This window comes from Pristiophorus japonicus, chromosome 32 (genome assembly GCF_044704955.1).
Source record: "Pristiophorus japonicus isolate sPriJap1 chromosome 32, sPriJap1.hap1, whole genome shotgun sequence".
NCBI classification, from domain to species: domain Eukaryota; kingdom Metazoa; phylum Chordata; class Chondrichthyes; family Pristiophoridae; genus Pristiophorus; species Pristiophorus japonicus.
The window spans coordinates 3,357,820-3,382,496 of NC_092008.1; the positions used below are offsets into that span (position 1 = coordinate 3,357,820).

Below are 24,677 nucleotides of genomic sequence, written 5' to 3' on the forward strand. Positions count from 1 at the left end.
TGGCTCCCGGTTAAGCAATGCCTCGATTTCACAATTCTAATCCTTATCTTTAAATCCCTCCGTAAGTCTGTAACCTCCTCCAGCTCCCGCCCCCCCACCCGAGATGTCTGCGCTCCTCTAATTCTGCCCTCCTGAGCATCCCTGATTATAATCGCTCCACCATCGGTGGCCGTGCCTTCAGCTGCCTGGGCCCCAAGCTCTGGAACTCCCTGCCTAAACCTCTCCGCCTCTCTTTTCTCAGAGCTGCCTGCGTCCGGGCCTGAAACTTCTCAATCTCTTCCAGCAACTCCTGGTTTGCAGAAACACATGGTAAAAATTAAAGAGAGTCTTCTCCCCTGTTTTTGCAAACGTGACCCACATCGCAAGTATCAGTAAAATTGACCCACCACCAGGCAAATCTGTAAGAATACACTCCATTCTGCTGTATAAATTTGCTGTAACTTGGCCAAACTTAAAAAGTTGACCAAATTTGATAGCCCAGCATGCCTTGCGAGGCCCAGAGGCGAGCTGCTGTGAGAACTGGTAATACTCGCCGAGATAACAGAATACCTTTGCTGACAGTTGCTCGGTTGTTGATCCCATTTGTTCACGGTTGTCTGTGCGCACCCCCCGGCCTGCGAGCACTATCGGAGCGGGCCAGGGAGCGGAAGGAGCAGCGTGGGAGCGTACCACTCCAGGGAGCAGCACATGCCGGAGCAGGAGAGCAACGGCAGTGAAAAGGGACATCATCAAGGTCCAGGTTGGTGATTGGAGCGTGGGCAGGTACAGCAGGAGCGGCGAGAGATTGTAGAGGGATGTGATCGGGGGCCCAGGAGAGGCGCGAGTTCGGGGCCCAGGAGAGGCGAGGGCCCAGGGGCAGCACTGTGATATGTGTACTTAATAGGTCCGTGCAGCAGAGCAGGTCTCCAGTCGTCTTGGGTAATCCTTGCCCCTGGACCCAGACCTCGCTCTGTCAAGCCCCGTGTGGTGGCTGGTGTGCAACGGTCACCCCACGTTAAAAAAATCCACGTACAGGCATCTTCCACCCTTCTGGATGTAGTTCGGGATCTGGAATATTAGGTCCTTCATTGAAACACCTGTGAACTCATCCCTTTTTGGCGTGGAAGCAAGTCATCCTCGACACGAGGGACCGCCTATGATGATGAAACAGAGAAAATAGGTGCAGGAGCAGGCCATTCGGCCCTTCGAGCCTGCACCACCATTCAATATGACCATGGCTGATCATGCAACTTCAGTACCCCACTCCTGCTTTCTCTCCGTACCCCAAAATGAATCGCCCAACATATCCCAATCGCTGCTCCTCTGACCCGTAACCCCGCGAGACCCCTCCCCTGCACCCCCACAACCCGCCGTACCTGGCCTCCAGACAGATCTGGGCTTTCTCCTCCCAGCGCTCGGAGATGGTGAGGAGCTCCTGCAGCTCCGCCATGGCCTTCTCCACCGCCGGGTGGGGGGCCAGCTTGGAGCCCGACCCCAGCAGCGGCCGCATGACCTCCAGCGTGACCCGGCCGGACGCCGCCAGGGTCTCGCGCACCTCGTCCAGCCACTCTGTCTGCTGGGCCTCCCGCTGCAGCTTGGCGATCTCTGGCAGCTCCACCGCCAGCTGCCGGCCCTGCTCGATCAGCTCCCGGCACTCCCGCGAGTTCGGCCGCAGCTCCTTCAGGGCAGCCTGCGTCTGGGCTTGGAACTTCTCGATCTCTTCCAGCAACTCCTGGTCAACAAGAAACGCACGGTAAACATGAATCGAGTCTTCCGCTCCCCGTTTTCTCAAAAGTGACCCGCATGGCAGATGCAGTTTAACGTGGATAAATGTGAGGTTTGGTCGGAAAAACATAAAAGACAAAGTATTATTGAAATGGTGATGGCTCGGGAAGTGTCGATGTACAGAGGAGCCTGGGTGTCCTTGTACACCAGTCATTGAAAGCAGACATGCAGGTGCAGCAAGCAGTTAGGGAGGCCAATGGTATGTTGGCCTCCATTGCGAGAGGGTTTGAGTACAAGAGCAAGGATGTCTTACTCCAGTTATACAGGGCCCTGGTGAGACCACACCTGGAGTATTGTGAGCAGTTTTGGTCTCCTTACCTAAGGAAGGATATACTGGCCATAGAGGGAGTGCAGCGAAGGTTCACCAGACTGATTCCTGGGAGGGCAGGACTGCCGTATGAGGAGAGATTGGGTCGACTGGGCCTGTATTCACTGGAGTTTAGAAGAATGAGAGGGGATCTCATCGAAAGGTATAAAATTCTGATGGGGTTGGACAGACTGGATGCGGGGAGGATGTTTCCCCCGGGGCTGGGAAGTCTAGAACAAGGGGTCACAGTCTCAGGATACGGGGTAGGAAATTTAGGACTGAGATGAGGAGAAATGTTTTCACTCCGAGGGTGGTGAACCTGTGGAATTCTCTACCACAGAAGGCTGTGGAGGCCAAGTCACTGAATATATTTAAGAGGGAGATAGATAGATTTCTAGACACAAAAGGCATCAAGGGGTATGGGGAAAAAGCGGGAATATGGTGTTGGGATAGAGGATCAGCCATGATCATATTGAATGGTGGTGCAGGCTCGAAGGGTCGAATGGCCTACTACTGCTCATATTTTCTATGTTTCTATGTAAGAATATAGCAAGTTGCACTGTGTAAGAACATAAGAATATAAGAAATAGGAGCAGGAGCTGGCCATTCGGCCCCTCGAGCCTGCTCCGCCATTTAATACGATCATGGCTGATCCGATCATGGACTCGGCTCCACTTCCCCGCCCGCCCCCTTAATCCCTTATCGGTTAATTTATTCAATGTCCCGGCCTCCACAGCTCTCTGAGGCAGCGAATTCCACAGATTTACAACCCTCTGAGAGAAGAAATTTCTCCTCAGCTCAGTTTTAAATGGGCGGCCCCTTATTCTAAGACCATGCTCTCTAGTTCTAGTCTCCCCCATCAGTGGAAACATCCTCTCTGCATCCACCTTGTCCAGCCCCCTCATAATCTCATACGTTTCGATAAGATCAATTCTCATTCTTCTGAATTCCAATGAGTAGAGGCCCAACCTACTCACCTTTCCTCATAAGTCAACCCCCTTCATCTCCGGAATCAACCGAGTGAACCTTCTCTGAACTGCTTCCAAAGCAAGTATATTCTTTCGTAAATATGGAAACCAAAACTGCACGCAGAATTCCAGGTGTGGCCTCACCAATACCCTGTGTAACTGTAGCAAGACTTCCCTGATTTTATACTCCATCCCCTTTGCAATAAAGGCCAAGATACCATTGGCCTTCCTGATCACTTGCTGTACCTGCATACTATCCTTTTGTGTTTCATGCACAAGTACGCCCAGGTCCCGCTGTAAATTTGCTATAAGTTGGCCACACTTGAAAGTTGACCAAATTTGATAGCCCAGCATGCCTTGCGAGGCCAGTTGCTATGATACCTGTTAATTAAAAACTGTCGCACCAGCAAGCTTGTCTTTCTCACAGATAAAGGACCAACAGACCTCGAGCGGAAACACAGCAGTGAGTTGCCATGGGAAAAACAGAGTGGCCAACCTTGAAGTCACCGATGAATAACTGACGAGAAGGGACGGGGAAAAAGCTACTGCTCGCGTTTGATATGTACAAAGTGGGCAAGTTACAAGCACATGAGGGAGAAAGGAATAGGAGATGGTGACGGGATGAGATGAAGAGAGGTGGGAGGAGGCTGACGTGGAGCATAAACACCGGCACGGAGCCGAATGGCCTGTTTCTGGGCTGTACACTCAATGTAAACACACTGTTTTCCTTTTGGAAAGTGCACAGGAGGGCTGCTTCGCTGCAGAGTCGGGGCCGGAGGGTTACCTGCACTTCTTGGATCTGGCTGATTACGCAGGGCAGGCTGTGCATGTGCTCGATGAATGTTCGGAGTTCATCCACGGTCAGCTTGGTCGTCCCCTTGGCATCGTCCGGCGGTGGCCTAGATCAACAAAACGGTGGTCAGCGGGGCTTTCGCAACTTGCGGTACGCGCAGCGGGCAAACTACGATCGCGGGGCGTCCTTCCCCCCCTCCCCCCCCCCAGACTGAGGGAGCGCCGCACGGCGCTGTCGGAGGGGCGGTACTGAGGGAGCGCCGTACTGTCGGAGGGGCAGTACTGAGGGAGCGCCGCACTGTCGGAGGGGCGGTACTGAGGGAGCGCCGTACTGTCGGAGGGGCGGTACTGAGGGAGCGCCGTACTGTCGGAGGGGCAGTACTGAGGGAGCGCCGCACTGTCGGAGGGGCGGCACTGAGGGAGCGCCGCACTGTCGGAGGGGCGGTACTGAGGGAGCGCCGTACTGTCGGAGGGGCAGTACTGAGGGAGCGCCGCACTGTCGGAGGGGCGGCACTGAGGGAGCGCCGCACTGTCGGAGGGGCGGCACTGAGGGAGCGCCGCACTGTCGGAGGGGCGGCACTGAGGGAGCGCCGCACTGTCGGAGGGGCAGTACTGAGGGAGTGCCGCACTGTCGGAGGGGCGGTACTGAGGGAGCGCCGTACTGTCGGAGGGGCAGTACTGAGGGAGCGCCGCACTGTCGGAGGGGCGGTACTGAGGGAGCGCCGTACTGTCGGAGGGGCGGTACTGAGGGAGCGCCGCACTGTCGGAGGGGCGGTACTGAGGGAGCGCCGCACTGTCGGAGGGGCGGTACTGAGGGAGCGCCGCACTGTCGGAGGGGCGGTACTGAGGGAGCGCCGCACTGTCGGAGGGGCGGTACTGAGGGAGCGCCGCACTGTCGGAGGGGCGGTACTGAGGGAGCGCCGCACTGTCGGAGGGGCGGTACTGAGGGAGCGCCGCACTGCGCTGTCGGAGGGGCGGTACTGAGGGAGCACCGCACTGTCAGAGGGGCGGCACTGAGGGAGCGCCGCACTGTCAGAGGGGTGGCACTGAAGGGAGTGCCGCACTGACGGAGGTGCCATCTCTCGGACGAGGCCCCGTCTGCTCCTTCAGGTGGACGCAAGAAAAGCAGGGGCAGGGGTGGAGTTCTCTCCGGTGTCCTGGGGCCAATATTTATCCCTCCACCAACATCACTAACACAGATGATCTGGGGCATTATCACATTGCTGTTTGTGGGAGCTTGCTGTGCACAAATTGCCGTTTTCCGCATTACAACAGTGAGCGCACTTCAAAAAAAGGTGCTTTGGGACGTCCGGTGGTCGTGAAAAGCACTATAGAAATGCAAGTCTTTCTTTCCCTCGGGGCTCGCCCAGGCCCGAGGCGAGAGGGGTGGGTGAGGATCTCCGCAGCCCGCCGGGCCCTGTCAGGTATTTAACCCGAGCCGCACGGTTGCTCCCCTCGACGTACCTTGCTCCCTTCTTGCTACAGGCCAGCTGCAGGGCCTCAGCGACACACTTCTCAGTCTCCTGGACGCTGCTCTTCAGCTGCTGGAGGAGGCCGTTGTCGGGAAACTTCCTCTCTCTCGCCTCGGTCAACAGGGCCTTCAGCTCCTCCAGTGCTGGGCGGGCGGGCGGGGAAGAGAGAGAGAGAGAGAGAGAGAGAGAGAGAGAAACACAAGGTCAGACGCAGCAAACACCAACACTAAAGCAAAATACCGCGCATGGTACAATCGGAAACAGAAACAGTAAAACGCTGGCAATCTCAGCGGGTCGGAGATCTCAGAGAGTGGGTTTCTCCGCCCTCGGACTTGACGCTCGAGGAACAGCACCTCAACTTTCGTTTCGCCACTTTACAGCCTTCTGGACTCAGCATCGAGTTCAACAATTTCAGAGCGTAACCCCTGCCCATCCCTCCCCCGGCGTATGTTTCTTTCCCCCTTTGTCTCCAATGGCAGCTGATCATTACTCTGCCATTCGCATCCAATCCAGATTAACCTTTCTCTAACTCCGGCCATCACCGTTTCAATTCGGCCCTTCTGTCTCTCGAATCTTTCCTGCCTTCCACCCTGTCACAGAGGGAGGGGGTGTGCGGAGACGGGGAGGGGGGGGTTACGGAGAAAGGGGGGGTGGTTACAGAGATAGGGAGGGGGGGCGATTACAGAGATCGGGAGGGGGCGGTTACAGAGATAGGGAGGGGGGGGTGTTTCAGAGATAGGGAGGGGGGGGTTACAGAGATAGGGAGGGGGGGGTTACAGAGATAGGGAGGGGGGGGGTTACAGAGATAGGGAGGGGGGGTTACAGAGATCGGGAGGGGGGGTTACAGAGATAGGGAGGGGGCGGTCACAGAGATCGGGAGGGGGCGGTCACAGAGATCGGGGGGGGGGGGTTACAGAGATCGGGGGGGGGGGGGGGGTTACAGAGATCGGGGGGGGGGGGGTTACAGAGATCGGGGGGGGGGGGGGTTACAGAGATCGGGGGGGGGGGGGGTTACAGAGATCGGGAGGGGGGGGGTTACAGAGATCGGGAGGGGGGGGGTTACAGAGATCGGGAGGGGGGGGGTTACAGAGATCGGGAGGGGGGGGGTTACAGAGATCGGGAGGGGGGGGGTTACAGAGATCGGGAGGGGGGTGTTACAGAGATCGGGAGGGGGGGTTACAGAGATCGGGAGGGGGGGGGGTTACAGAGATCGGGAGGGGGGGTTACAGAGATCGGGAGGGGGCGGTTACAGAGATCGGGAGGGGGGGGGGGGTTACAGAGATCGGGAGGGGGGGGGGTTACAGAGATCGGGAGGGGGGGTTACAGAGATCGGGAGGGGGGGTGGTTACAGAGATCGGGGGGGGGGGGTGGTTACAGAGATCGGGGGGGGGGGTGGTTACAGAGATCGGGGGGGGGGGTGGTTACAGAGATCGGGAGGGGGTGGGTGGTTACAGAGATCGGGAGGGGGGGGGTTACAGAGATCGGGAGGGGGGGGTTACAGAGATCGGGAGGGGGCGGTTACAGAGATCGGGAGGGGGGGGGTTACAGAGATCGGGAGGGGGGCGGTTACAGAGATCGGGAGGGGGGGGTTACAGAGATCGGGAGGGGGGGTTACAGAGATCGGGAGGGGGGGGGTTACAGAGATCGGGAGGGGGGGCGGTTACAGAGATCGGGAGGGGGCGGTTACAGAGATCGGGAGGGGGGGGGTTACAGAGATCGGGAGGGGGGGGGTTACAGAGATCGGGAGGGGGGCGGTTACAGAGATCGGGAGGGGGGGGGGTTACAGAGATCGGGAGGGGGCGGTTACAGAGATCGGGAGGGGGGGGTTACAGAGATCGGGAGGGGGGGGGTTACAGAGATCGGGAGGGGGGGGGTTACAGAGAAGGGGGGGGTTACAGAGATCGGGAGGGGGGGGTTACAGAGATCGGGAGGGGGGGGTTACAGAGATCGGGAGGGGGGGGTTACAGAGATCGGGAGGGGGGGGTTACAGAGATCGGGAGGGGGGGGTTACAGAGATCGGGAGGGGGGGGTTACAGAGATCGGGAGGGGGGGGTTACAGAGATTGGGAGGGGGGGTCACAGAGATCGGGAGGGGGGGGGTTACAGAGATCGGGAGGGGGGGGTTACAGAGATCGGGAGGGGGGGGGTTACAGAGATCGGGAGGGGGGGGTTACAGAGATCGGGAGGGGGGGGGTTACAGAGATCGGGAGGGGGGGGGTTACAGAGATCGGGAGGGGGGGGGTTACAGAGATCGGGGGGGGGGGGTTACAGAGATCGGGAGGGGGGGTTACAGAGATCGGGAGGGGGGGTTACAGAGATCGGGAGGGGGGGGGTTACAGAGATCGGGAGGGGGGGGGGGGTTACAGAGATCGGGAGGGGGGGGGTTACAGAGATCGGGAGGGGGCGGTTACAGAGATCGGGAGGGGGTGGTTACAGAGATCGGGAGGGGGGGGGTTACAGAGATCGGGAGGGGGGGGGTTACAGAGATCGGGAGGGGGGGGTGCCACAGAAGGATTTGAAAACATGGATGAAGAATTGTGAAATCGAGGCATTGCCGGACCAGGAGCCAATGTAGGTCGGTGAGCACAGGGGGTGATGGGTGAGTGGGACCCGCGGTGAGTTAGAACACGGGGACAGCAGTGCCCGTTGGTCGGGAGCTGGCTTGCCAGACAGCAGCGTCCCGGGGTCCCCGGAAGATAAAACTGCGCTCACTTTTCTTCTGCTTGCCCTCCATCTCCAGCGCCGTCTTCACTTTGCTCCCCCAGATGTCGAAGGACTCCGCCCGGATCTTCAGCTTGTGCAGCATGGCGGGGAGCTCGTCGAGGGTGTAGCGGTACCTGTTGACAACGGAACATGTCGGTCAGTTGCCCGCGTGAACCTTCGCACCCCTTCTCCTGAAGGCCCCAGTGCCACAGGCCGCCAGGCATTGCCCTGCTCTCTCCCTTTCACATCACTCACTCACAGCCTGTGCCACAGTCACTGGGGAGGCCATTGGGCCCATCGAGCCCCGTGCTGTGTCGGCTCTGTGACAGAGCGATCCAATCAGTCCCACACTCCCCCCTGATCTTTCCCCACAGCCCCGGCACATTTCCCCCTTCCAGTATTTATCCAATTCCCGGTTTGAAAGGCGTGTGTGTGTGTGGGGGGGGGGGAAGGTGGCGGGTGTGTGTGGGGGGGGGGGGGGGGGGGGGGGGGGGAAGGTGGCGTGTGTGTGTGGGGGGGCGTGTGTGTGTGTGTGTGTGGGGGCGTGTGTGTGTGTGTGGGGGGGCGTGTGTGTGTGTGTGTGTGGGGGCGTGTGTGTGTGTGTGTGTGGGGGCGTGTGTGTGTGTGTGTGTGGGGGCGTGTGTGTGTGGGGGCGTGTGTGTGTGGGGGCGTGTGTGTGTGGGGGCGTGTGTGTGTGGGGGCGTGTGTGTGTGTGGGGGCGTGTGTGTGTGTGTGTGTGGGGGCGTGTGTGTGTGTGTGTGTGGGGGCGTGTGTGTGTGGGGGCGTGTGTGTGTGGGGGCGTGTGTGTGTGGGGGCGTGTGTGTGTGGGGGCGTGTGTGTGTGGGGGGGCGTGTGTGTGTGTGTGGGGGGGGCGTGTGTGTGTGTGGGGGGGGGCGTGTGTGTGTGTGTGGGGGGGGGGGCGTGTGTGTGTGTGTGGGGGGGGGCGTGTGTGTGTGTGTGTGGGGGGGGCGTGTGTGTGTGTGTGTGGGGGGGGCGTGTGTGTGTGTGGGGGGGCGTGTGTGTGTGTGTGGGGGGGGCGTGTGTGTGTGTGTGTGGGGGGGCGTGTGTGTGTGTGTGTGGGGGGGCGTGTGTGTGTGTGTGGGGGGGCGTGTGTGTGTGTGTGGGGGGGGGGGCGTGTGTGTGTGTGTGTGGGGGGGGGCGTGTGTGTGTGTGTGTGGGGGGAGTGTGTGTGTGTGGGGGGGAGGAGTGTGTGTGTGTGGGGGGGAGGAGTGTGTGTGTGTGGGGGGGAGGAGTGTGTGTGTGTGTGTGTGTGGGGGCGTGTGTGTGTGTGTGGGGGGGGCGTGTGTGTGTGTGGGGGGGCGTGTGTGTGTGTGTGGGGGAGGCGTGTGTGTGTGTGGGGGGGGCGTGTGTGTGTGTGTGTGGGGGGGCGTGTGTGTGTGTGTGTGTGGGGGCGTGTGTGTGTGTGGGGGGGGGCGTGTGTGTGGGGGGGGGCGTGTGTGTGTGTGTGGGGGAGGCGTGTGTGTGTGTGTGGGGGGGGCGTGTGTGTGTGTGTGTGGGGGGCGTGTGTGTGTGTGTGGGGGGGCGTGTGTGTGTGTGTGGGGGGGGCGTGTGTGTGTGTGGGGGGGCGTGTGTGTGTGTGTGGGGGGGCGTGTGTGTGTGTGTGGGGGGGAGGAGTGTGTGTGTGGGGGGGAGGAGTGTGTGTGTGTGGGGGGCGTGTGTGTGTGTGTGTGTGGTGGCGTGTGTGTGTGTGTGGGGGGGGCGTGTGTGTGTGTGTGGGGTGGCGTGTGTGTGTGTGTGGGGGGTATGTGCGAGTGAGTGAGCCTGTGTCAGGTCCGTGCAGCAGAGCTGGTCTCCAGGCGTCCTGGTTAACCCTTGCCCCTGGACCCAGACCTCGCTCTGTCAAGCCCCGTGCGGTGGCTGGTGTGCAACGGCCACCCCACGTTAAAACAATCCACCCACAGGCATCTTCCGGCCTTTAAAATGAAGTTCCGAACCCAGCCTGCATTGAGCTCATCAGTCACCCGAGAACTCCTGTTCGTGTGGAAGCAAGTCTTCCTCGACTCCGAGGGACTGGCTGAAGATGATGATGATAAAGGGCATGTATTGTGCAGGAGCACCGTCCCGAATCCAGAATTCCAAAAACCGCAATTATTGCCTGAAAACTGGACATTCTCGAGGCAAAACCCCAAACCCGGCATGGGCTCGGTAGAGGATTCCAGATTTCAGACAAGAAAATCAAGTCCGGAATCCGCGTCCGAATCCGCGCCGGGTTTTGGCTTTGGCCGGGTTTCGGACCTGCCCGCTCAAAACCCGGCACGGATCCCGTCGAGGATTCGGGATGTCCGACCGTTGATTTTCTGGTCTGCGGAATCTGGGGGGGGTGGGGGGGCGAGGATTCGACGCGTGACGGTGTTTGCCGTACCTCAGGTAGTGCTTGTTGGGGGGGCAGTCGCACAGATCGTCAATGTGGTACAGACACACCAGCCGCTCGGGGCAGTCGTAGCAGGCCAGGGCCGAGAGGAAGCAGGTCGTCTTACATTTGTCGCACTGCCGCTCATCATCCGGCAGTAGCTCGAAGGCTTCGCGCTCGGCCTCCGTGATGCCCTGAAAGACAAGACCCGCAGATCCCGTAACTGGACGGCCGGCGAGCGGGAAGCGAAGGCTGCAGTGGGTCAGATTCCGGCCGCCCCACCCCACTGGGCAGCTGTGCGCAACTCTGGCCCACAGCGCAGGGGAGGTGGTCTCTCTCTGCTGGCTCGAAGGGATTCGGACAAAAGCAGCGTGGGTCAGTGTGAACGCAAGTCCGAAAAGGGGCACGGGAATTGCCCACACCAGTGTTAAAACATTCAGAATTGACCGGTGTGGCACGTTTCACACCGACACAGCAGGGGCGCACAGGGCACGGGGGGACTTTGCATCGAACTCACATTGTACCTGCCCCGGGAGTGTTTGATGGGACAGTGTCGAGGGAGCTTTACTCTGTATCTAACCCCCTGTACCTGCTCTGGGAGTGTTTGATGGGACAGTGTAGAGGGAGCTTTACTCTGTATCTAACCCCGTGCTGTACCTGCCCTGGGCGTGTTTGATGGGACAGTGTAGAGGGAGCTTTACTCTGTATCTAACCCCCTGTACCTGCCCTGGGAGTGTTTGATGGGACAGTGTAGAGGGAGCTTTACTCTGTATCTAACCCCCTGTACCTGCCCTGGGAGTGTTTGATGGGACAGTGTAGAGGGAGCTTTACTCTGTATCTAACCCCCTGTACCTGCCCTGGGAGTGTTTGATGGGACAGTGTAGAGGGAGCTTTACTCTGTGTCTAACCCCCTGTACCTGCCCTGGGAGTGTTTGATGGGACAGTGTAGAGGGAGCTTTACTCTGTATCTAACCCCATGCTGTACCTGCCCTGGGAGTGTTTGATGGGACAGTGTAGAGGGAGCTTTACTCTGTATCTAACCCCCTGTACCTGCCCTGGGAGTGTTTGATGGGACAGTGTAGAGGGAGCTTTACTCTGTATCTAACCCCCTGTACCTGCCCTGGGAGTGTTTGATGGGACAGTGTAGAGGGAGCTTTACTCTGTATCTAACCCCCTGTACCTGCCCTGGGAGTGTTTGATGGGACAGTGTAGAGGGAGCTTTACTCTGTATGTAACCCCCTGTACCTGCCCTGGGAGTGTTTGATGGGACAGTGTAGAGGGAGCTTTACTCTGTATCTCACCCCCTGTACCTGCCCTGGGAGTGTTTGATGGGACAGTGTAGAGGGAGCTTTACTCTGTATCTAACCCCCTGTACCTGCCCTGGGAGTGTTTGATGGGACAGTGTAGAGGGAGCTTTACTCTGTATCTAACCCCCTGTACCTGCCCTGGGAGTGTTTGATGGGACAGTGTAGAGGGAGCTTTACTCTGTATCTAACCCCCTGTACCTGCCCTGGGAGTGTTTGATGGGACAGTGGTTGCCCTGCACTACCCGAAGTGAGAAGTAGTGGTGAACAACTTTACCACAACAGGCAAAGCCAAGTGTGATCCTGTCGTTAAAGGTCGCTTGCTGTGTTTGCGATCAGAAGCTGGGCAGAAGACCAACCGCAACGGCCCCAAACTGTTTGCCCCACCCAGTATCCATCCGTGCAGCACAGATTGGGGCTTGGAATCTGTGAGCATTCTGGTCTGGAACCAGCTGCCGAGGGGTGCGACAGGACGGGCTTACTGACTGCAGTGGGTCTCGGCACAGACATAGCACCCCCCCCGCCACTCCTCCCAGCTCCCCTCCCCCAGCACAAGCCCTACCTTCTCCAGCAGAGCCTTCCTGAGCTTCCTCTCCTCCTGCACCATGATGAACATCTCCTTGTGCACCGCCGCCGCCAGGCTGACGTCCAGCTTCTCCGAACAGGCCGCCATCTTGCAGATTAGCTCCTCGTGGGAGAAGACGCAGTAGCGCCGCAGCCACCGGTAGTGCTCGATGCACCGGCGGCCCGCGGGGAGCTGGCGGGATTGGAGGGAGACAACATCGGATCAGCACCGGAACAGGACAACGGGCGTGCGCCTGAGTGAGCATGTGGGGGTGACAGGGCGGGAGGGCGGGAGCCAGGGCGAGGGGGGTGGGGGGGGGCGCGCGGGAGCCAGGGAGGGGCGAGGGAGGAGCGAGAGCGAGGTCGAGAGCCAGGGCGAGGGGGGGCGGGAGCCAGGGCGAGGGGGGGGGGGGTGGGGCGGGAGCCAGGGCGAGGGGGAAGGGTGCGGGAGCTAGGGCGAAGGGCGGGAGCCAGGGCGAGGGAGGGGGTGGGGGGGTGGGGCGGGAGCCAGGGCGAGGGGGGGGGGGGCGGGAGCGAGGGGGGCTGGAGCGAGCGTCGGAGGGCGAGCGAGTGAGAGACCCGTACCTCAGGACGGATATATCGGTCTCTGAGGGGGAGCAGCGCAGATTGAGCAGAATGGTAGCGGGGGCTGAAAGGGTTAAATCTCGAGGGTGGGTCGCACAGCCTGGGCTGTGTTCCCTCGAGTGTAGAGGATTAACGGGCGATCTGATCGAGGGGTTTAAAGGATTCGATTGGATGGATCGAGAGAAACTGTTCCCTCCGGTGGAGGGGGGAGCCCAGAACAAGGGGGCGTCACCTTAAAATCAGAGCCCGGCCGTTCAGGGGTGGTATCGGCAAACACTTCTTCACACACAGGGCCGTGGGGATCTGGAACTCTCAACTCTCTCTTCCCCCCCCCCCCCCCCGCCCACACACCACCCCACCAAAAGGCTGTCGAGAGCAGGGGGTCAATTGGAAATGTTACGACTGAGATGGTAGAGTTTTTGGGGGGGTGGGGTGGGGGGGGGAAGGGTATTAAGGGTTACGCAATCAAGGCGGGTAGATGCAGTTAAAATACTGATCAGCCGCAATGTCAATGAATGGCCTAACAGGCTCGAGGGGCTGAACGGCCTCCTCCTGTCTCTAATGTAACAGGCTCGAGGGGCTGAACGGCCTCCTCCTGTCTCTAATCTAACAGGCTCGAGGGGCTGAACGGCCCCCTCCTGTCCCTAATGTAACAGGCTCGAGGGGCTGAACGGCCTCCTCCTGTTCCTAATGTAACAGGCTCGAGGGGCTGAACGGCCCCCTCCTGTCCCTAATGTAACAGGCTCGAGGGGCTGAACGGCCTCCTCCTGTTCCTAATCTAACAGGCTCGAGGGGCTGAACGGCCCCCTCCTGTCCCTAATGTAACAGGCTCGAGGGGCTGAACGGCCTCCTCCTGTTCCTAATGTAACAGGCTCGAGGGGCTGAACGGCCCCCTCCTGTCCCTAATGTAACAGGCTCGAGGGGCTGAACGGCCTCCTCCTGTTCCTAATGCAACAGGCTCGAGGGGCTGAACGGCCCCCTCCTGTCCCTAATGTAACAGGCTCGAGGGACTGAACGGCCTCCTCCTGTTCCTAATGTAACAGGCTCGAGGGGCTGAACGGCCTCCTCCTGTCTCTAATCTAACAGGCTCGAGGGGCTGAACGGCCTCCTCCTGTCCCTAATGTAACAGGCTCGAGGGACTGAACGGCCTCCTCCTGTTCCTAATGTAACAGGCCCGAGGGACTGAACGGCCTCCTCCTGTTCCTAATGTAACAGGCTCGAGGGACTGAACGGCCTCCTCCTGTTCCTAATGTAACAGACTCGAGGGGCTGAACGGCCTCCTCCTGTCCCTAATGTAACAGGCTCGAGGGGCTGAACGGCCTCCTCCTGTTCCTAAAGTAACAGACTCGAGGGGCTGAACGGCCTCCTCCTGTCCCTAATGTAACAGACTCGAGGGGCTGAACGGCCTCCTCCTGTCCCTAATGTAACAGACTCGAGGGGCTGAACGGCCTCCTCCTGTTCGCAGGATCACGGACTGCAGTGCTGTCAGCTGACTCGGTGATTATTTAACAGTGGGATCATTAAATGTGAAGTTATCCACTTTGGTAGGAAAAACATAAGGACAAAGTATTATTTAAATGGTGATGTCTCTGGAAGTATCGATGTAGAGGGGCCTGGGTGTCCTTGTACACCAGTCATTGAAAGCAGACACGCAGGTGCAGCAAGCAGTGAGGAAGGCAAATGGTATGTTGGCCTCCATTGCAAGAGGATTTGAGTGCAGGAGCAAGGAGGTCTTACTCCAGTTATACAGGGCCTTGGTGAGACCACACCTGGAGTATTGTGAGCAGTTTTGGTCTCCTTGCCAAGGAAGGATATACTTGCCATAGAGGGAGTGCAGCGAAGGTTCACCAGACTGATTCCTGGGGTGGCAGGACTGCCGTACGAGGAGAGATTGGGTCGACTGGGCCTGTATTCACTGGAGTTTAGAAGAATGAGAGGGGATCTCATTGAAAGGTATAAAATTCTGACGGGGTTGGACAGACTGGACGCGGGGAGGATGTTTCCCCGGGGCTGGGAAGTCTAGAACAAGGGGTCACAGTCTCAGGATACGGGGTAGGAAATTTAGGAGCGAGATGAGGAGAAATGTTTTCACTCCGAGCGTGGTGAACCTGTGGAATTCTCTACCACAGAAGGCTGTGAAGGCCAAGTCACTGAATATATTTAAGAGGGAGATAGATAGATTTCTATACACAAAAGTAATCAAGGGGTATGGGGAGAAAGCAGGAATATGGTGTTGAGATAGAGGATCAGCCATGATCATATTGAATGGCAGAGCAGACACGAAGGGCCGACTCCTTTTCTATGTTTTCTATGTTTCTAGCTACTATACCCAGTCCGCCGTGCAGAAGTTCACAGCTTCAGCGAAGTTGTAGCCTTGATTGAAGCCGCTGTGATAGGCCCGAGGGAACGTGATGACAAACTCGCCTGCACACTGGTTGGTCCTCACCACCTGAAAACAACCAATAAACACACAACTCTTGCTTAAAATTCATAGACACGGACAGCGAGGGGAATCGACTGGTCAAGTAATAGAGTAAAGCTCCCTCTACACTGTCCCATCAAACACTCCCAGGGCAGGTACAGGGGGTCAGATACAGAGTAAAGCTCCCTCTACACTGTCCCATCAAACACTCCCAGGGCAGGTACAGGGGGTTAGATACAGAGTAAAGCTCCCTCTACACTGTCCCCATCAAACACTCCCAGGGCAGGTACAGGGGGTTAGATACAGAGTAAAGCTCCCTCTACACTGCCCCCATCAAACACTCCCAGGGCAGGTACAGCATGGGGTTAGATACAGAGTAAAGATCCCTCTACACTGTCCCCATCAAACACTCCCAGGGCAGGTACAGGGGGTTAGATACAGAGTAAAGCTCCCTCTACACTGCCCCCATCAAACACTCCCAGGGCAGGTACAGCATGGGGTTAGATACAGAGTAAAGATCCCTCTACACTGTCCCCATCAAACACTCCCAGGGCAGGTACAGGGGGTTAGACACAGAGTAAAGCTCCCTCTATACTGTCCCATCAAACACTTCCAGGGCAGGTACAGCACGGGGTTAAGTTAAACTAATATGGCAGGGGGATGGGAATCTATGCAGGGAGAGAGAGGGAAGTAGAATGGTGGCAGAAGCAAAAGATAGAAAGAAGAAAAGTAAAAGTGGAGGGCAGAGAAACCCAAGGCAAAAAGCAAAAAGGGCCACATTACAGCAAAATTCTAAAGGGGCAGTGTGTTAGAAGGACAAGCCTGAAGGCTCTGTGCCTCAATGCGAGGAGTATTCGGAATAAGGTGGACGAATTAACTGCGCAGACAGCAGTTAACGGGTATGATGTAATTGTCATCACGGAGACATGGCTCCAGGGTGACCAAGGCTGGGAACTCAACATCCAGGGGCATTTAACATTCAGGAAGGATAGACAGAAAGGAAAAGGAGGCGGGGTGGTGTTGCTGATTAAAGAGGAAATTAATGCAATAGTAAGGAAGGACATTAGCTTGGATGATGTGGAATCGGTATGGGTGGAGCTACGGAATACCAAGGGGCAGAAAACGCGAGTGGGAGTTGTGTACAGACCACCAAACAGTAGTAGTGAGGTTGGGGACAGCATCAAACAAGAAATTAGGGGTGTGCGCAATAAAGGTACAGCAGTTATCATGGGCGACTTTAATCTACATATTGATTGGGCTAACCAAACTGGTAGCAATGTGGTGGAGGAAGATTTCCTGGTGTGTATTAGGGATATTTTTCTAGACCAATATGTCGAGGAATCAACTAGAGAGCTGGCCATCCTAGACTGGGTGTTGTGTAATGAGAAAGGACTAATAGCAATCTTGTTGTGCGAGGCCCCTTAGGGAAGAGTGACCATAACATGGTAGAATTCTTTATTAAGATGGAGAGTGACAGTGTTAATTCATAAACTACGGTCCTGAACTTAAGGAAAGGTAACTTCGATGGTTTGAGGCGTGAATTGGCAAGAATAGACTGGCAAATGATACTTAAAGGGTTGACGGTGGATAGGCAATGGCAAACATTTAAAGATCACATGGATGAACTTCAGCAATTGTACATCCCTGTCTGGAGTAAAAATAAAACGGGGAAGGTGGTTCAACCGTGGCTAACAAAGGAAATTAAGGATAGTGTTAAATCCCAGGAAGAGGCATATAAATTGGCCAGAAAAAGCAGCAAACCCGAGGACTGGGAGAAATTTAGAATTCAGCAGAGGAGAACAAAGGGTTTAATTAAGTGGTGGAAAATAGAGTACGAGAAGAAGCTTGCCGGGAACATAAAAACTGACTTCAAAAGCTTCTATAGATATGTGAAGAGAAAAAGATTGGTGAAGACAAACGTAGGTCCCTTGCAGTCGGATTCAGGTGAATTTATAATGGGGAACAAAGAAATGGCAGACCAACTGAACAAATACTTTGGTTCTGTCTTCACGAAGGAAGACACAAATAACCTTCCAGAAGTACTCGGCGACCGAGGGTCTAGTGAGAAGGAGGAACTGAAGGATATCCTTATCAGGCAGGAAATTGTGTTAGGGAAATTGATGGGATTGAAGGCCGATAAATCCCCGGGGCCTAATCGTCTGCATCCCAGAGTACTTAAGGAAGTGGCCCTAGAAATAGTGGATGCATTTGTGATCATTTTCCAACAGTCTATCAACTCTGGGTCAGTTCCTATGGACTGGAGGGTAGCTAATGTAAAGGGAGGGAGAGAGAAAGCGGGTAATTATAGACCGGTTAAGCCTGACATCAGTAGTGGGGAAAATGTTGGAATCAATTATTAAGGATGAAATAGCAGCGCATTTGGAAAGCAGTGACAGGATCGGTCCAAGTCAGCATGGATTTATGAAAGGGAAATCATGCTTGACAAATCTTCTGGAATTTTTTGAGGATGTAACTAGTAGAGTGGACAAAGGAGAACCAGTGGATGTGGTGTATTTGCACTGTCAAAAGGCTTTTGACAAGGTCCCACACTAGAGATTGGTGTGCAAAATCAAAGCACATGGTATTGCGGGTAATGTACTGATGTGGATAGAGAACTCGTTGGCAGACAGGAAGCAGAGAGTCGGGATAAACGGGTCCTTTTCAGAATGGCAGGCAGTGACTAGTGGAGTGCCGCAGGGCTCAGTGCTGGGACCCCAGCTATTTACAATATACATCAATGATTTAGATGAAGGAATTGAGTGCAATATCTCCAAGTTTGCAGATGACACTGAACTGGGTGGCGGTGTGAGCTGTGAGGCGGTGTGAGCTGTGAGGGGGACGCTAAGAGACTGCAGGGTGACTTGAACAGGTTAGGTGAGTGGGCAAATGCATGGCAGATGCAGTATAATGTGGAGAAATGTGAGGTTATCCACTTTGGGGGCAAAAACGCGAAGACAGATTACTGAATGGCGGCAGATTAGGAAAAGGGGAGGTGCAACGAGACCTGGGTGTCATGGTTCATCAGTCATTGAAAGTTGGCAATATAGGTACAGCAGGCGGTGAAGAAGGCAAATGGTATGTTGGGTCTTCATAGCGAGAGGATTTGAGTATAGGAGCGGAGAGGTCTTACTGCAGTTGTACAGGGCCTTGGTGAGGCCTCACCTGGAATATTGTGTTCAGTTTTGGTCTTCTAATCTGAGGAAGGACGTTCTTGCTATTGAGGGAGTGCAGCGAAGGTTCACCAGACTGATTCCCGGGATGGCTGGACTGACATATGAGGAGAGACTGGATCAATTGGGCCTTAATACATTGGAGTTTAGAAGGGGATCTCATAGAAACATACACGATTCTAACGGGACGGGACAGGTTAGATGCGGGTAGATTGTTCCCAATGTTGGGAAAGTCCAGAACCAGGGGACACAGTCTAAGGATAAGGGGTAGGCCATTTAGGACTGAGATGAGGAGAAACTTCTTCACTCAGAGTTGTTAACCTGTGGAATTCCCTGCCGCAGAAAATTGTTGATGCCAGTTTATTGAATATATTCAAGAGGGAGTTAGATATGGCCCTTATGGCTAAAGGGATCAAAGGGTATGGAGAGAGAGCAGGAATGATCAGCCATGATCATATTGAATGGTGGTGCAGGCTCGAAGGGCCAAATGGCCAACTCCTGCACCTATTTTCTATGTCTCTATGTTAGATACAGAGTAGAGCTCCCTCTACACTGTCCCATCAAATACTCCCAGGTCAGGTACAGGGGGTTAGATACAGAGTAAAGCTGCCTCTACACTGTCCCATCAAACACTCCCAGGGCAGGTACAGGGGGTTAGATACAGAGTAAAGCTCCCTCTACACTGTCCCATCAAACACTCCCAGGGCAGGTACAGCACGGGGTTAGATACAGAGTAAAGCTCCCTCTACATTGTCCCATCAAACACTCCCAGGGCAGGTACAGGGGGTTAGATACAGAGTAAAGCTCCCTCTACACTGTCCCATCAAACACTCCCAGGGCAGGTACAGCACGGGGTTAGATACAGAGAAAAGCTCCCTCTGCACTGTCCCATCAAACACTCCCAGGGCAGGTACAGCACGGGGTTAGATACAGAGAAAAGCTCCCTCTACACTGTCCCATCAAACACTCCCAGGGCAGGTACAGGGGGTTAGATACAGAGTAAAGCTCCCTCTACACTGTCCCATCAAACACTCCCAGGGCAGGTACAGCACGGGGTTAGATACAGAGAAAAGCTCCCTCTGCACTGTCCCATCAAACACTCCCAGGGCAGGTACAGGGGGTTAGATACAGAGTAAAGCTCCCTCTACACTGTCCCATCAAACACTCCCAGGGCAGGTACAGGGGGTTAGATACAGAGTAAAGCTCCCTCTACACTGTCCCATCAAACACTTCCCGGCCAGCGGAGGGCGCGAGAGACTCGATGAGCGAAGGGCTCCCTCCCGTGGGGAGACAGGTCCTTACCGGTACGCCGTGGGACATCAGGATGTTGGGGTTCATGATGGTGACTAGCTGGTGGAGGAGGTCGGGCTGGCTCTCGAACAGCTCCGGCGTCAGCTTCTTCATCACCGCCTCCAGCTGCTCGGCCGCGTACGCGGGAACGCCGTACCAGGTCTTGGGCTCGCCCCTGTGAAACAGATCGGAGACACAGGAGGGTGAGGCATATCGGTGCTCCGCGTCTCGCTGCACACACTCCTCAGAAACGCACGACGCAGACCCTCCTCTTTGAGGACGCCACAGCTCTCATTTTGGCTTCATACAATCGGCAAAAAACAAACTCCGAGGCCGTTCAGCCCTCGAGTCTGTTACATTAGGAACAGGAGGAGGCCGTTCAGCCCCTCGAGCCTGTTACATTAGGGACAGGAGGAGGCCGTTCAGCCCCTCGAGCCTGTTACATTAGGACCAGGAGGAGGCCGTTCAGCCCCTCGAGCCTGTTACATTAGGGACAGGAGGAGGCCGTTCAGCCCCTCGAGCCTGTTACATTAGGGACAGGAGGAGGCCGTTCAGCCCCTCGAGCCTGTTACATTAGGGACAGGAGGAGGCCGTTCAGCCCCTCGAGCCTGTTACATTAGGAACAGGAGGAGGCCGTTCAGCCCCTCGAGCCTGTTACATTAGGGACAGGAGGAGGCCGTTCAGCCCCTCGAGCCTGTTACATTAGGGACAGGAGGAGGCCGTTCAGCCCCTCGAGGCTGTTACATTAGGGACAGGAGGAGGCCGTTCAGCCCCTCGAGCCTGTTACATTAGGGACAGGAGGAGGCCATTTCGGCCCATCGTGTCCGCGTTGTGCCGGCCGACCAAGAGCCATCCCGGCCTAATCCCACTTTCCCGCTCTGGGTCCGTAGCCCTGTGGGTTACAGCACTTCGAACACACGTCCAAATGTGGTGAGGGTTTCTGCCTCTACCACCCTTTCAGGCAGTGAGTTCCACCCCAGACCCCCACCACCCTCTGGGTGAAGATATGTCCCTCAAATCCCCGCCCAATGACTTTAAATCTTTGCCCCCTGCTTGTTGACCCCTCTGCTAAAGGAAATAAGTCCGTCCTATCCACTCTGGCCTCTGCCAATTTTTTAAAAAAGTTTACACAGAATGTACAGCACAGAAACAGGGCATTGGGTCCCACCGCTCCGTGCCGGGGTCTATGCTCCACACCAGCCCCCTCCCACCCCTCTCCATCTCACCCCATCACCATCTTCTTCTATTCCTTTCTCCCCCATGTGTTTATCCAGCTTCCCCTTAAATGCATCGATACTATTCGCCTCAACCCCTCCCTGTGGCAGCGAGTTCCACATTCTCACCGCTCTCTGGGTAAAGAGGTTTCTCCTGAATTCACCATTGGGTTTATTAGTGACTGTCTTATACTGGTGGCCCCCGAGTTCTGGTCTCCCCCACAAGTGGGAACATCATCTCTCGGTCTACCCTATCGATACCCCTTCATCATTTTACGTTGCTATATCGGGTCACCCCTCAGCATTCTCTTATCCAGAGCAAAGAGACCCAACCTGTTCATCCTTTCCTGATAGTTATCACCTCTCACTTCTGGTATCGTCCTTGTAAATATTCTCTGCACCCTCTCCATCCTTTTTATAATATGGAGACCAGAACTGTGCACAGTGCTCCCAGTGTGGTCTAACCCAGGTATATGGAGACCAGAACTGTGCACGGTGCTCCAAGTGTGGTCTAACCCAGGTATATGGAGACCAGAACTGTGCACAGTGCTCCAAGTGTGGTCTAACCCAGGTATATGGAGACCAGAACTGTGCACGGTGCTCCCAGTGTGGTCTAACCCAGGTATATGGAGACCAGAACTGTGCACAGTGCTCCAAGTGTGGTCTAATCCAGGTATATGGAGACCAGAACTGTGCACAGTGCTCCAAGTGTGGTCTAACCCAGGTATATGGAGACCAGAACTGTGCACAGTGCTCCAAGTGTGATACGGAGACCAGGACTGCACACGGTGCTCCCAGTGTGATACGGAGACCAGGACTGTGCTCCCAGTGTGATACAGAGATCAGGACTGTGCATGGTGCTCCCAGTGTGGGTGACCCAGGTTGGATACGGGTTTAACACGGCACCCCCTGTCAGCCCCGATGCCGCGAGGCGCAGTGCCAAGGCTGTGCGGCACAGTCTCGGTGCAGCCTGACTCACCAGTGCAGGTAGTTGATGGAGTAGCTCCAATGATCCTCGATGTGCCAACAGAAGGCGGCGAAGCACATGCCCACGTAGAGCCAGGGCACCTTCATCCCGGAGATGTCAGCGTTGATGTGGCACAGGACAGACTGGTCCAGCACAGGCATTACGTTTAGGTTCCAGCCGCAGCCCGTGTACTGCTGTAAAAGCGGGGCGACACCGAGAAACACATGGGGTTACGAGCTGAAGCAAGGCCGAGCACGCCCAGATTACCGTCCAACATTGTGTCGCCGAAAAACATTAAATATTTATTGTAGACAGCTCAAGCAAGTGACTGCTCGACTGGCAAAAGTAACATGCTGCCTGGAGGCCGATTCAATACTAGCTTGCAAAAGGGAGCTGGAGAAATAGTCCATGGAATCGTAGAGTACTGAGAGAGCGCCGCACTGTCGGAGGGGCGGTGCTGAGGGAGCGCCGCACTGCGCTGTCGGAGGGGCGGTGCTGAGGGAGCGCCGCACCGCGCTGTCGGAGGGGCGGTGCTGAGGGAGCGCCGCACCGCGCTGTCGGAGGGGCGGTGCTGAGGGAGCGCCGCACTGCGCTGTCGGAGGGGCGGTACTGAGGGAGCGCCGCACTGCGCTGTCGGAGGGGCGGTACTGAGGGAGTGCCGCACTGTCGGAGGGGCAGTACTGAGGAAGCGCCGCACTGTCGGAGGGGCAGTACTGAGGGAGTGCCACACTGTCGGAGGGGCAGTACTGAGGAAGCGCCGCACTGTCGGAGGGGCAGTACTGAGGGAGCGCCGCACTGTCGGAGGGGCGGTACTGAGGGAGCGCCGCACTGTCGGAGGGGCGGTACTGAGGGAGCGCCGCACTGTCGGAGGGGCGGTACTGAGGGAGCGCCGCACTGTCGGAGGGGGTGAAAGACGCTATTGAAACGCGAGTCATTCTTTTCTCCTCCCTTTGTATTTCACTGTGTGTGTGTGTGTGTGTGTGTGTGTGTGCGGGCTGTGGGGTTGTATTTCGAAGTTAGGAGTGCTCGACAAACGAAAAATTACGTACTGAAACACAAAGGGAGCCTGTTGGGGTGGAGCACAACTTGAAACAGCACCTTCAAGAGAAACGGGGGAACCGGTAAGCCCTCGCTGCGGGGGCAGGGGAGGGGAGAGTTAAGATGATGAGAACTGATGCAAATCCGGGTGGCGGGGGAAGAGTCGGTGTAATGCAGCAAACCACCACCAGATGGCAATGCTTCGCTGCGGTTGAATACAGAGGCAGGCTGAGTGTCCCTTGCACAAGGCACCTACAATCGACCCAACCGACACACTCCGCCCCGCTTATCGCAACCCCCCCCCCCCCCCCCCGCCTTTCCAAACTCTGCGCAAGCTTCTCCCAGACAGCCCCTTCCCCCGCGGAGCCAGCGAGGGAGGAGTGGGGAGCAACAGCAAGGGATTAGGAGCGAGTGAGAGAATGGGAGAGCCTTATTGGATCGAGATGCAGCACTTCAGTTGCAACACCAGCAGCTTACATTTATATAGCGGCCCTTAATGCAGCGAAATGCCCCAAAGCGCTTCACAGGAGTGTTGTGAGACTAAATATTTGACACCGAGCTGCATAAGGAGAAATTAGCGCAGGTGACCAAAAGCTGGGTCAATGAGGTCGGTTTTAAGGAGCGTCTCAAAGGAGGAGAGGCGGGAGGGATTTAGGGAGGGAGTTCCAGAGCTCGGGGCCTAGGCAACAGAAGGTACAGCCACCAATGGTGGAGCGATTATAATCAGGGATGCTCAAGAGGCCAGAATTTGAGGAGCGCAGACATCTCGGGGCAGGGGGGGGTGGGGTGTAGGGGCTGGTGGGGGTTACAGAGATAGGGAGGGGTGTAGGGGCTGGAGGGGGTTACAGAGATAGGGAGAGGTGTAGGGGCTGGAGGGGGTTACAGAGATAGGGAGGGGTGTAGGGGCTGGAGGGGGTTACAGAGATAGGGAGGGGTGTAGGGGCTGGAGGGGGTTACAGAGATAGGGAGGGGTGTAAGGGCTGGAGGGGTTACAGAGATAGGGAGGGGTGTAGGAGCTGGAGGGGTTACAGAGATAGGGAGGTGTATAGGGGCTGGAGGAGGTTACAGAGATAGGGAGGGGTGTAAGGGCTGGAGGGGTTAGAGAGATAGGGAGGGGTGTAGGGGCTGGAGGGGTTAGAGAGATAGGGAGGGGTGTAGGGGCTGGAGGAGGTTACAGAGACAGGGAGGGTGTAGGGGCTGGAGGTTACAGAGATAGGGAGGGTGTAGGGGCTGGAGGAGGTTACAGAGATAGGGAGGGGTGTAGGGGCTGGAGGAGGTTACAGAGATAGGGAGGGGTGTAGGGGCTGGAGGAGGTTACAGAGATAGGGAGGGGTGTAGGGGCTGGAGGAGGTTACAGAGATAGGGAGGGGTGTAGGGGCTGGAGGAGGTTACAGAGATAGGGAGGGGTGTAGAGGATGGAGGAGGTTACAGAGATAGGGAGGGGTGTAGGGGCGGGAGGAGGTTACAGAGATAGGGAGGGGTGTAGGGGCTGGAGGGGGTTACAGAGATAGGGAGGGGTGTAGGGGCTGGAGGGGGTTACAGAGATAGGGAGGGGTGTCGGGGCTGGAGGGGGTTACAGAGATAGGGGAGGGGTGTAGGGGCTGGAGGGGGTACAGAGATAGGGAGGGGTGTAGGGCTGGAGAGGGTTACAGAGATAGGGAGGGGTGTCGGGGCTGGAGGAGGTTACAGAGATAGGGAGAGGTGTAGGGGGCTGGAGGAGGTTACAGAGATAGGGAGGGGTGTAGGG

At 56.6% G+C, this 24,677-nt stretch overlaps 1 protein-coding gene across 1 annotated transcript in view; it reads right to left on the minus strand.

Moving 5' to 3' along the window:
- Positions 1 to 24,677, minus strand: part of kdm5c (lysine demethylase 5C) — a 125,685-nt gene that overhangs the window by 24,266 nt on the left and 76,742 nt on the right. The window contains exons 8-16 of the mRNA XM_070869043.1: positions 21,905 to 22,086; positions 19,724 to 19,886; positions 15,159 to 15,278; positions 12,243 to 12,437; positions 10,389 to 10,570; positions 8,015 to 8,139; positions 5,296 to 5,446; positions 3,824 to 3,938; positions 1,356 to 1,711 (exon numbers count right to left, since the gene is read on the minus strand). Of these exons, the coding sequence (XP_070725144.1) occupies positions 1,356 to 1,711; positions 3,824 to 3,938; positions 5,296 to 5,446; positions 8,015 to 8,139; positions 10,389 to 10,570; positions 12,243 to 12,437; positions 15,159 to 15,278; positions 19,724 to 19,886; positions 21,905 to 22,086 (1,589 nt within the window). The remainder of the gene's footprint in view (positions 1 to 1,355; positions 1,712 to 3,823; positions 3,939 to 5,295; positions 5,447 to 8,014; positions 8,140 to 10,388; positions 10,571 to 12,242; positions 12,438 to 15,158; positions 15,279 to 19,723; positions 19,887 to 21,904; positions 22,087 to 24,677) is intronic.